We start from the raw sequence: 13,530 nt of genomic DNA on the forward strand, positions 1-13,530 counted from the left end.
AGAGGGGGGGCAGGGGGGAGAGGGGCAGAGAGAGAGAAAGAGAATCTCTTGAGATGCAGAGAGAGAGAGAGAGAGAGAGAGAGAGAGAGAGAGAAGTGGGGCTCAGCTGGGGCTCGTGATTTATATGAAGTGGGGCTCGAGCTCACCTGATGCAGGGCTCATGTTCATCCGATGTAGGGCTCAAACTTACCTGATGTGGGACTCTAACTGATGAACTGTGAGATCATGACCTGAGCCGAAGTCAGATGCTTAACAACTGAGCCGGCCAGGTGCCCTGGAATTTCATTCCTTTTTAAGGCTGAGTAATATTTCATGTGTGTATTTACCATATTTTGTTTATTCTTTCATATGTCAATGGGCATTTGAGTTATTTCCACCTTTTGGCTATTTTGAATAATGCTGCTGTGAACATGGGTGTAGAAAATTCTGTTTGGGTCCCTGCTTTTCAGTTCTTTAGGGCTTATACCCAGAAGGGGAATTGCTGGGTCATATGGTAATTATATGTTTTACTTTTTTGATGAACTGCCATTTTGTGTTGCACGGCAGCTGCACCATTTCACATTCCCACCAGCAATGTACAAGAGTTCCAATTTCTCCACATCCTCACCAATACTTGTTATTTTCCTTTTTTTTAAAAAATAGATGTGAAGTGATATCTCATTGTGGTTTTGCCTTTCATTTTTTATTGCTATTGATCTTGAGCATCCTTTCACATGCTTTTTCACTATTTGAATGTCTTCTTTTTTTTTAATGTTTATTGTTTTTGAGAGAGAGAGACAGAGACAGAGGGCAAGCAGGAGAGGGGCAGAGAGAGAGGGAGACACAGAATCTGAAGCAGGCTCCAGGCTCTGAGCTGTCAGCACAAAGCCTGATGCGGGGCTCAAACTCACACACTGTGAGATCATGACCTGAGCTGAAGTCGGCCACTTAACTGACTGAGCCACCCAGGCGCTCCTGAATGTCTTCTTTATAGAAATGTCTATTCAAGACCTTTGTCCATATGGAAGATTTGGATTGTTTATCTTTTTCTTGCTTATCATGTATATGATTTGCAAACATTTTCTCACATTCTGTAGGTTTTTTCACTTTCTTAAGAGAAGGTTTTGATGCATAAAATTAAAAAATTTTTATAAAGTCCCAATTTTTTTTTTCTTTTGTTGCTCCTGCTTTTGGTGTAATATCTAAGAATCCACAGGCAAATACAAGCTCTTGAAGATTTATCCTTATTTTTTTGTAAATATTTTGTAGTTTTAACTCTTATGTTTGGGTCCTTCATCAATTTTGAGTTAATTTTTGTGTATGGTTATAAGGTCAGGGTCCAACGTCAAGGTCAGGGTCCAACGTCATTAAGTTTTCTTAGCACCGTTTGTTGAAAAAGAATGTCCTTTCCTCACTGAATGGTCTTAGTATCCTTGTTGAAAATCATTTGATCATGTATGAGAAGATTTATTTATGGACATTATTCTATTCCAGTAGTCTGTAAGTCTGTCTTTATGCCATACTGTTTTGACTACTTTAGTTTTATAGTAAGCTTTGAAATCAGGATATAGGAGTCCTCCAACTTTGTTCTTTTTCAAGGTGGTTTTGGGTATTTAAGGTCCCTTGAAATTCCATATGAATTTTAGAATGAGTTTTTCTTCCTTTTTTTAAAATCTTTATTATTTTTTTAATGTTTATCCACTTATTTTGAGAGAGACAGAGAGAGAGTGAGAGAGACACATGGGAGGGGCGTGGGGGGTGGGGGGGGACAAGAGAGAATCCCAAGCAGGCTCCAGACTGTCAGCACAGAGTCCAATGTGGAGCTTGAACTTATAAACCATGAGATCATGACCTGAGCCAAAACCAAGAGTCAGACGTTTAACTGACTGAGCCACCCAGCCACCCCTAGGATGAGTTTTTCTATTTATGCAAAAAATAAATAAATAAATAAAAATAATGTTATTGGGATTTTGGTGGAGATTGTGTTAAATCTGTAGATTGCTTTGGGTGGATTGTCATTTTAACAATATTGCTTCCAATTCATGAACATGGTATGTCTTTCCATGTACTTATATCTTCTCTAACTTCTTTTCAGTAAATTCTTTGTAAATGGAATTATTTTCTTAATTTCCTTTTTGGATGTAGGTAACTTTTTAATATCAAGTTTTATAGTTGAAATGACTGTATGCAATTACTAATCAAGACTTTTTAATGGTGATCCCTTATAATTCTTGAATAGTCTCTATTGGTAAAAAACTGTATCACCCAATAAGAGTTAAAAATTTTTAGACAATTTTTGTAACCATTTAAAATTGCAAGAGTTGAGATTAAAATTTAATAGTTCTTTTTTTCATGACAAACACAAAGTTAATATTTCTTAGGATAAAGAAATAGATTTAGAAATCAATAAAATGTGGGGTGCCTAGGTGGCTCAGTCAGTTAAGCATCTGACTTCAGCTCAGGTCATGATCTCACAGGTTTGTGAGTTCAAGCCCCAAGTCAGGCTCTGTGTTAACAACTCAGAGCCTGGAGCCTGCTTCGGATTCTGAGCCTCCTTCTCTCTCTGCCCCTCCCCTGCTTTCACTCTCTCTCTCTCTCAAAAATAAATAAAAGTAAAAATAAAAAGAAACAAATCAATAAAATGTTTCATATCAAATATTTCAAAGTAATGATGAAAGTCTGTGTTGCAGGATTGCATACGTTTTTTGACTGATCACCTTATATCTAGCTTGGATACTACTACAGGCATACATCGGTTACCAGTGGACAGAAATATCTGATATATGTGAAGGCAGAGATTTGGAGCTGTCATCTGTAGCCTTCCAGGATCTCCCTTCCCCCTTTCCTCCAAGCTGTCAGCACCTTTGTCTTGTGCTGTTTTCTTGGACATCTAAAACAAACTCTTCTGGGAGCTCCATGGGACAGTGTATGCTCTGCACATAGCTAATAAATCTATGTCCAGGGGCTTGAGCAACTCGTTGGCTTTGCTTAGTGTCTTACAGAGGAGCAGTGGGTGTGGAATGTGACTCATAAATCACTTTATCCAGGGGAGGAAGATGGACATGAGGAGTACCAAACAAGGTTGCTCACAACCTTGAGTCACCATCCTGGGAGCCCCAGCCATTCCTGGCTGTGCCTGGTTGCCTTGAAGGCTGAAGAGGTCCACTTTCATTTGACCCGTTGAACTCCATTGTCTTCCCCTAGTGAGAAGCTCTGGTCTAGTGATTGGCTTGTTTGGAAAGGAGAAAAGAAAGATCATGTGTAATTTAGGAAGAAACAATAAAAATAGGTGCATCCTGATGGCTGTAATTTTTGAAATACGGTCTGTCTTATTCACTGACTGATGATAGCATTCCTAATCTAAGGTGTGTCAGTATAGGATTCAGCATTGGATATTAGATGAATAGCTTTGGTGTAATGTGGGAATGGCTGGAAATGAAGTTGGAAACATGGATTATTTTTCTACTTCTGCCATTAGCTAACCGTGATCACTTTTACTGTGTTTTGATTTCCACGTTGCTTTGCTCATGCATTTCTCTCTGTGCTTTGCATTGTTGCTTCTCATTTATGTATTTCTAATTATAGAATTGAAGTTACTTCAAATGCCATTTTCTCCACTTGAGTCTCTTCTGATTCCTCCTACCAGATAATATCTCCTTCTTTTGAGAGGAAACATTTAATACTATAATTTTCTTTTGGCATGTATCATATTCTTTGGTGGACTATGGTTTATGTCTATGTATATCTTACTTCATCTTCCTTGTTTACAAGGTCTTCTTTGTATATCTTGCCTGTTTTAGAGTGGTGAACTAATTGTAGTTTATCTGATTTGAGGGCTCAGCAAAATAAATTCTTAAGCAAAAAATTTTTTGTCTACCATAATTAGCCAGCACATATAAACTATTTTGCTTAACCCTCTTTCAGGAAGAAATTTGAGAAGTCTGGACTAAAAACGGAAAAGCTGACTTCACTTTCACAGATGGCACACCTGTAATACATGAAAAAACAGGTTTCAAGTGTGTATTCAATTCTGAAAAAATGTTCCTACCTTCCATTGCATCATTCAGCAGAGAATCTGTGCTGCAAAGTTTGCAGTCAGGTTCATGGAATGATGTAATGGAGGAATTGATTGTAACTCAGTTTTCTTCTTGATTGTGCCATTAATAACCATCACCAGTTTATTGGTTATTTGGAATATATTAATCCCAAGCATGGCGACTTACTTCATTTTAATACAGCCGTGTGACTAGATTGTGGAAACTTACAAAGAGTAAGTTTCTTTAGATCAAGGCCTTTTTTAAATGAAGCGTTTTGAGAATAAAGTGTTTATGAAGATCCTTAATAAATAAGGATAAATAAATAATACGTAAAGGGTTTCATAAAGATCCTCATTGGCTCACTGATATGACAAACTATCTGAACATGTTGGACTAGAAGCTTCAGTGGGAAGATACGCTCATTTATTTAGAGACGTGCAGGCCTTCCCATTGAAGTGCAACAGGAGAACTGAGTCGGCACTTGGAGACCATGCTTATTTCCCTTGCAGAACTTCCCTAGTAGCAGCAGAAGTGCTGATATTTCATATGGGGAGAAAGCAAGATACAGTTTCAGAAAAGAAATACAGATTTTGATGTTTGTGAATACTTGGAGTTTCTATGGTTGGAAATGCAAACCTGAGGATGTGACCGAACGCCAGAGAAATGCCCTGTCAGTGTGGTTCAGTTTCAGGGCGCCTGAGGTTGCTGGAAGCAAACTGTTCACCAGGTAGGGCAGTGCTACTTGATGAGGGTTTGTCGACCAGAGCTGCCTGAAACTCTCATCAGTCCTTGTTGAGATGAGTTCAGAAGTCGAGAGCAAACATGTAAAAACTTTATGGTATGTTGACAGAGTCTGTTTGTATCTACTGAATTTAGTAATAAACCATTGGGCTTTTGTATTATGCGTATCTTTTATTTCATTTTCTAGTAATTCATTCTTATTGTATTTGATAGGTTATTTGTCTGAAACTTAGGAAACACACAAAACAAAACAGCTACTTCATCATAGATAGTTTGGAACTCATTGAGTTACAATCTCTGAGAAGGGTGAGGCAACTGGAAATGAATATATGAGTCTGAGGATTATCTAGAAATTTGTGGCCATGTGACTGGCCATATTCTAGCAATATTTAGGTGCACCTGACTCTGTGAAATGCACATTCTGTTTGATAGGTAAAATTTAAAAATAAGGTGCTATTTTAGAAAAATTAGTAAGGGACAGTACTCCCTTACTGTTATTAATTAAAATACTCATGCTTCCCATCTGAGGATTTTTGATCATGAGCCCAGTAGTACAAAATTTGGCCACCCTTACTGTGGGACAGTGCCCTCCATCTAGGAGATCCTAAAAATATTTATTAAATTCAGTTGATTTCTCTTAAGACTTAGCAGAAAGTAGATAGTTCACTAAATAAAGTCCAGAAAATTAAAGTAACTTTGAAAGGTAAAATTTGAAAGCTTATTAGCTGTATATCACCTCTATCAGCCTTGCTCTGCTTTGTTAAATCTTCGCCAGTCAGAACTTTGAGAATATATTATTGAGGTACCACTATGAATGTAGATGGTTTATGAGATGCTAAGTGTGTTGTTGTTTTAATCAGTTGAGATTTTTAGTAAGCTAAATCCTTAGTTTTAAAGTTCAGATTTTTAGTACGTTCCTTGATGTAAATCCTGTAAGTGGTTATTTATAACTCTATACTAATTGTACTACAAATACTTAGAGAAATTACCCTGCAAAATCTATTTTCCAAGTCAATATGCTAGAGTATCTTCCTTACACTGCAACACTATACTTCAACAAATTTTAAAAATTGGCCAATATAAGAAGAAAATAATCAGCCATATGGAAATAATAGCATTGTGTCATATTGTCAACTTTCATGTTAGATTTGCAAAGTGGAAATATAATTATGAATAACAAAATAAACACATGTACTGTATAGCAGAGTATGCCATGATATGCTTTTGACACAATGGAAACAATTGCTAATAAAATAAGGTGTTTTATTTGGAAGAGAAAATTTGTTCTTGGCAGGGGCTTTCCAATTTTGCCAGTTTTAAAAGTGGCTATGTTGGTGGGTGAGAGAGTTATGGAAAAAATATATACAATCTTTATGCTTAGAACACATGCATTGTCAAAGTTTCTTCATGCAAATTACTAACTGTCAGATTACTAAAGCTGTCTCATTCTGGGGAGGAAGCGGTAGAATATTTTCTTTACTTAGTTTATCACTTCCATTAGGCAATTTAAGAAATTTACATTCTGAATTTCATTTTAACTTCAAACACGGTTCTGTATTGATTCTGCCATTATTGTAATGAAATATATTTAATATAATATAAATAAATATCATATACATAAGTGTATAAAAATACGTCTGTAGGAAATTTACCTTGTGTTGAGTTTTGTACTATATTTCATTTAAGTGCTGTGCTATATTTTTCATGTGTTCTGTTTTCCAGCTAGGCATACTGACAAAATCTTTTAAGAGTGTGCTCCATTCTGTTTTCTTCTTTCTTTCCTCCAGAGATTGTAGCACTGTGTTCTATTTATAGTGAGCACTTGCTGTTGACAGACTGAAAAAGATCTGAGGATCTACATTATAATCTTTTGATAAGCAGAATTAGAGAATAATATTGGCATGTTTTAAAACATCTCAGTATAAGCATAATATTGTGTTTTATATTTTTTCAGGAAGATTCTTTGGCAACAGATGATTTCCTTGTGGACTACTTTAATGAATTCCTAAGCCTTCCAGTGAGTATATTCTTATGTTCTATGGAATATATTATCAAAGCAAAATATTGTAATCCCTGGATTATTTTATAAGATAACTTTATGAAGGATAATCTCTTTCAGAATTATTAATGAAAAGTAAAGTTTGTATCTTTTTATGGAGTTAATCATTTGGGTTTGAATCATATTTGGAAATTACTGAAGAAAGCTGCATCAGTTGTACAACAATAAGAATGAATGAATGAATGAATGAATAAGAAAGCTAGAATTTTTAAAACAATTTTTAAATGTGTATTCATTTTTGAGAGACAGAGAGAGACAGAGCATGAGCTGGGGAGGGGCAGAGAGAGAGGAAAACACAGAATCTGAAGCAGGCTCCAGGCTCTGAACTGTCAGCACAGAGCCTGATGTGGGGCTCAAATTCACAGACCGTGAGAACATGACCTGAGCTAAAGTTGGATGCTTAACCAACTGAGGCACACAGGCACCCTGAAAGCTGGAATTTTTCTAACCATTAAAAGTATTTTGTACAAAAAATAATAATAAAAATAATAAATGTGGATAAACTAGAAAAGAAGTATTCTGTACAAAATCTGATGCTATTGTATTTGGCACTGTTTCAGGCTTTGAACAGAGGTGATAAAGACAAAATATCAAAAAAAAAACCTGTATTTCTTGACTCTAGGCAATTATTGTCATCCTTTTGTACAGATATTAAAGTGGAATTTGTGTCTAAGTTAACTAGAATTTTATATTAATAGTAAATAAGACATAGGTGGATGCCAAATAATAGAATTTTAGTCTTTCAGAGCATTGACTGATATACTTAAGTATCAAGGGGGTTGGGGAAAGTGAGATGGGAATGCATAAAAACACTTACAGTGCTTGGCAAATAAAGTTAATCAGGAATTTCAAATAAAAGAAAGATAAGAAAAGGTTTTCATTATTATACAAATGCAAAAACTTTTTTCATTAACATATTTACCAGGGAAATTTTGGAATATAAAAATGTCACAAGTAATTTTAGAGGGTGTGGGCCATAATATGTTACTTTTAATTAAAATTTTAAAACTTATTTTAAATTTAAATTTTAGTGCAATTTTGGCTTCAGGAGTGGAATTCAGTGATTCTTCACTTACCTACAACACCCAGTGCTCGTCACAACAAGCGCCCTCCTTAGTACCATATCCCGTCTAGTCCATCTCCCACCCACCTCCCTCTGTCAAACCATAGTTTGTTCTTTATCATTAAGAGTCTCTTGTGGTTTATTTCCCTCTCTTCTCCCCTCTCCCTTCCACATATTCATCTATTTTGTTTCTTAAATTCCACATATGTATGAAATCATATGATATTTGTCTTTCTCTGATTGACTTACTTTGCTTAGCATAATACATTTTAGCTCCATCCACATCATTTTAAATGGCAAGATTACATTCTTTTTTTGATGGCTGAGTAATATTCCATTTTGTGTGTGTGTGTGTGTGTGTGTGTGTGTATTTATATATTTGTATGTCATATCTTCTTTATCCATTCGTCAGTCAATGGACATTTGGGCTCTTTCCAGAGTTTGGCTATTGTTGATAATGCTGCTATAAACATTGGGTACATGTACTCCTTCAAATCTGTATTTTTGTATCCTTTGGGTAAATACTTAGTAGTGCAATTGCTGGGTCTTAGGGTAGTTCTGTTTTTAGTTTCTTGAACCTCCAGAGTGGCTGCACCCATTTGCCTTCGCACCAACAGTGCAGAAGGATTCCCCTTTCTCTGCATCATCGCCAACACTTGTTGTTTCTCGTGTTGTTCATTTTAGCCATCCTGACAGATGTGAGATGGTATCTCATTGTGGTTTTTATTCATATTTCCATGATAATGGGTGATTTTGAGCATCTTTTCATGTGTCTGTTAGCTATCTGGATGTATTCTTTCGAAAAGTATCTATTCATGTCTTCTGCCCATTTCTTAATTGGATTTTTTGGTGTTGAGTTTGATAAGTTCTTTATAGATTTTGGTTACTAACCCTTTATCAGATATGTTGTCTGCAAATATCTTCTCCCATTCTGTAGGCTGCCTTTTTGTTTTGTTGATTGTTGTTTTTTGTTTTTTGTTTTTTGCTGTGCAGAAGCTTTTTATCTTGATGAGGTCCCAATAGTTCATGTTTACTTTTGTTTCCCTTGCCTTTGACAATGTGTCTAATAAGAAGTTGCTCCAGCCAAGGTCAAAGATGTTGTTTTCCTCCAGGATTTTTATGGTTTCCTGTCTCACATTTAGGTCTTTCATTCATTTTGAATTTACTTTTGTGTATGGGGTAAGAAAGTGGTCCAGTTTCATTCTTCTGCATGTCACTGTCCAGTTTTCCCATTTTCCCTTGTTGAAGAGACTGTCTTTTTCCATTGGATGTTCTTTTCTGCTTTGTTGAAGGTGAGTTTAGCATATAGTTGTGGGTCCATTTCTGGGTTTTCTATTCTATTCCACCGAACTATGTGTCTCTTTTTGTGCCAGTACCATACTGTCTTGATGACTACAGCTTTGTAATATAGCTTGAAATCTGGAATCATGATGTCTCTAATTTTGTTTTTCTTTTTCAGAATAGCTTTGGCTATTCGGGCCTTTTTGGTTCCATACAAATTTTAGGATTGTTTGTTCTAGCTCTATGCAAAATGTTGGTGGTATTTTGATAGGGATTGCATTAAATGTGCAGATTGTTTTGGGTAGTATAGACATTTTAACAATGTTCTTCTAATGCATGAGTGTGGAATGCTTTTCCATTTCTTTGTGTCCTCTTCAATTTCTTTAATAAGTGTTCTATAGTTTTCAGAGTGTAGATCTTTTATCACTTTGGTTAGGTTTATTCCTAGGTATCTTATTGTTTTTAGTGCAATTGCAAATAGGATTGATTCCTTGATTTCTCTTTCTGCTGCTTTGTTTGTGGTGTATAGAAGTGCAACAGATTTCTGCATGTTGATTTTGTATCTGGCGACTTTGCTGATTTCATGTATTCTAGAAATTTTTTGGGTTTTCTACATAGAGTATCATGTTGTCTGCAAATAGTGAAAATTTGACTTCCTCCTTGGCACTTTGGGTGCCTTTTCTTTCTTTTTGTTGTCTGCTTGCTGAGGCTAAGACTTTGAGTACTCTGTTAAATACTAATGGTGAGAGTGGGAGTCGGCCATGATATGTTGAATCTCTTAAAGCCTAGCCACTGAAGATGTCTTTTGAAGAGACAGTACTAGATTCACCCTCTTGCCTAGATTAGTTTTTGCATGTATGTATGTATCTATGCATGCATGTTTGTTGTTTTGTCTTATTTTCCATTTTCCAAAAGAATTTGTGGTCTCTCCCCCATTTGGCACAGCCAGGCCTCTGGATCCATTATGGGGGTTAGGCTGAGACACCAATCACCTCTCGCTTTCCAGCAACAGGCCTGAGTGATGGTACAGGATACCTCATGGGTTCTTGTTTGGTCTGATTTTCTTTTTCTCTTTCTTTCTTTTTTTTAAATATTCATTTATTTGAGAGAGAGACAGAGATAGACAGAGTGTGAGCAGGGGAGGGGCAGAGAGAGAGGGAGACACAGAATCTGAAGCAGGCTCCGGGCTCTGAGCTGGCAGCAGAGCCTGACATGAGACTCAAACTCATGAACTGCAAGATCATGATCTGAGCCGAAGTCGGACACTTAACAAACTGAGCCACTCAGGTGCCCCTCTTTTTTTATTTTTAAAGTTTATTTATTTTGAGGTAGTGTGTCCCTGTGTGTGTGAGTGGGGGAAGGGCAGAGCGAGAGAGGGGGAGAGAGAATCCCAAATAGGCTCCATGCTGTCAGCACAGAGCCTGATGCAGGGCTCAAACTCATGAACTGTGAGATCATGACCTGAGCTGAAATCAAGAGCCCAACGCTTAACCAGCTGAGCCAGTCAGGTGCCCCTGGTCTGATTTTGCAACTTTTTCATCATCCGGTTGTATATTATAAAAAATCCAGCAGCATCACAAAATTGTCAGAATTTTGCTCTTCTTGAGTATATAGTCTTTCCTCTAGGCTCTGCATTCTCCATTTTTCCTCTAATTTTTGTGACATTTTAAAAAGAAAAATGTCTATATTGGGTCTGATTTCAATTTCTCAAGATTTACATGTCATCATCTCAAGTTTTGTGATCATCTTGACTTTTACTTGCTCTAGAACATAAATTCCCCTACCTTTCTTTTTTTTTTAAATCTATTTTAAATTATAGAAGTGATATAACAATACTAGAGAAAATTTATCTTAAATGTAAGAAAAACTGAGCCATAGTCCTGCCATCCAGTCAGAATTGATGTTACCATTTTTGTGTGTTTTGTGTGTTTCAGGCTTCAGGTGAGATGGCAGAGTGTCTCTGTGGTCATGTGTTCGTCCCACCCAAGCAGACTCCTGCAGTTTGACCCTTTCATATATCCCATGTGGCCGAGCTCGGCCACTTCTCTCCTGTTTTCTGTCTCTCCAAATCCTTCTCTTTTATTCTCTCATTCTGTGTCCCCCCACCCTATGAAAATCTCTCTCATTCCTTTGCAGCTACATGTGGTACAATGTAATCTACCTATTAACTACCCACGCTTCATGCCACAAGATAGGAGAAGGGGAAATATGGTAATAGGTTTCCAAAAAGAATTTGGGGACAGGGAGGAGAAAGAATGATGAATTCTCAAACCAAATTCCAGGCAAAATTCTAGAACAGCTTAGTAATGTTTGGTTTATTAGCACTTAGCTAAGAGTTAGAAGCCAGCATGGGTTTATTGAGAATAAATGTGTCAAACTGAGCTCTCTTTTTTTGGAGCATTATGGACTGGCATTTTAGGGAGCCATAAATTTAATGTATTATAGTTTTAGTAAAGCATAATCATAGCAATAAAGTAATAATAATAATACAGATAAATGGAACCATGTTACTTCCTGCCCTCAAAGCCCTCAAAGGTGGCTTCTTATTACACTAAGAATAAAATCCAGAATCCTGTATGATCTGGCTCTTGCCATCTCTTGGTCTTTATTTCCTGTGCCTCTTCCTCTTATTAATTCTTTTCCGGCTTACCTGGCCCTCTTCATGTTTCTCCACCATGAATATGCCAAGCATACTCAGGGCCCTTTAGGCTGGAGTGCTCTTTCCTGAGATACTTGTTTCACCTTCTCCCTGATTTAAGTCACCTCTACTCAGGAAACCTTCCCTCCCACGCCTATATCTAAAAGAATACACCCAACACATGCTCCACTTATACGGCTTTGTCTCTCCAAAGCTCATATCATTACCTGTGAAGTTAGTTTTCAAATATTTGAACACGTTCTCTAACTGCAGCCAGTAGGGGTTGACACTTAATAGCCTACGGATTTAAGTCCACATTCCTTAGTATGGAGTTCAAGACCTTTTGCAATGTGGCCTGAATCTAACCTTTCTGGTTTTACCTCCCGCTTCATTCTGCTTGTGTCGTCCTGCACATTCTTTCCTGCCTCCCCTGAGCCACCCCCACCCACCTTGGCCACACATATTCTTCCTGTGTCCATGCCCCAGTGTAATGATTAGTAATAGAAGTGAGGCAGATATTACCCATGTGATCTTAGAAACATTCTTTAGTTACTTAATACCTTGATATCTTTCTCTGTGAAAACAGTGTAAGTATCCTATAAGGTTGTAATGAAACAAGGTAATGTATGTTAAGTGCTTGGCACAGAATTAGTGCTTCTCTTTGTTTTTCCTTCACTAACTAGACCAACTCATCTTCTGATCCTGAAACATGAGGGGCAGTCACTCCTTAATTAGATTAGTAGGTCATTGTCAGTCTGGAGAATAAACTTCTGTGCCATACAAATATGTCATTGGCTTTGACTTTCCAAATTATTTTTATCAGGGTCTTGGATGAAACGTTGCAAGTGAACTAGTGTTTTTCCAGCTTAAGGTCGCTCAGCTAGTTAAGTGACAAGGTCCACCCAGGTCCACACGACTCAAAAACTTGTCCTACTATGCCGTAAGAACTATAGAACTGGCAGTGGAGGAACAGAATCTGGTCTTATTTTTATTGTGGTAATCTGAAATGGTCTGAAACAAAGCTGATGTATTTTTAGGGGGCATTAACAGAGGTATAGTTAAAATCAAGAAAAATATTAGTCTGGAGCATAGAAGGCACTCAATAAATGTTTTGCTTTGTCTTGTCTTTTTTTAAAATCGTATTGACTTGTCAGACTACATTTGGAATATTGTGTTCCATTCTTGGTGCCACAGGTTAGGAGTTGCTCTGCCAAACCAGACTTGGGGAGATTCAGCCAATGAACACTCTGGAAACCATGTCAGATGAGGAAGGGTTGAAAGAAGTGTGGGTGTTGAACCTGGCTGGGGAATGGGTAGAAGGGTTGGAGTGGACCGGCTTTTTTCCAAGTATTTCAAGATCTGATTGAGGAAGAGGGGTTAACTTGTTCTGTGAAGCTGGCGGGCACAACCAAGGCCAGCATTTATGAGGAAGTTGATTTTCAATCACCAGAAGAAAGACATTTAAAGTTTGTTTTCTAACAGTGGAACAGAACAATAGGGATGACATTATTCACAGGAGTAAACTTCCTGTGATTGGAGATATTTGGATATAGGTTAGAAAATCATTTTGGGGAATATTTTATGGTGGTACATATGGTAGGTGGGAGATTAGACTTTCCCAGCTAAAGAAAATTTGATTAATCTTCTCTATTTTTATCTCAGGAGCTACATTATAAATTTCCTGGGGCCAAGGATAGGTCCCTTTCTTCTGTATCTCCAAAAGCTTCTTGAG

General features: G+C 37.1%; 1 protein-coding gene across 4 annotated transcripts in view; it reads left to right on the plus strand.

Annotated features, from left to right (window-relative positions):
• Positions 1 to 13,530, plus strand: part of RGS22 (regulator of G protein signaling 22) — a 135,340-nt gene that overhangs the window by 10,546 nt on the left and 111,264 nt on the right. For all 4 annotated transcript variants that reach the window (XR_007458582.1, XR_007458583.1, XM_049633582.1 and 1 more), the window contains exon 3: positions 6,712 to 6,774. Coding sequence is in view for 2 of the 4 variants with exons in the window: in XM_049633582.1 (XP_049489539.1) it covers positions 6,712 to 6,774 (63 nt within the window). In the remaining 2 variants the exon portion in view is untranslated. The remainder of the gene's footprint in view (positions 1 to 6,711; positions 6,775 to 13,530) is intronic.

The sequence above is a fragment of the Panthera uncia genome, chromosome F2 (assembly GCF_023721935.1).
Source record: "Panthera uncia isolate 11264 chromosome F2, Puncia_PCG_1.0, whole genome shotgun sequence".
Classification (NCBI taxonomy): domain Eukaryota; kingdom Metazoa; phylum Chordata; class Mammalia; order Carnivora; family Felidae; genus Panthera; species Panthera uncia.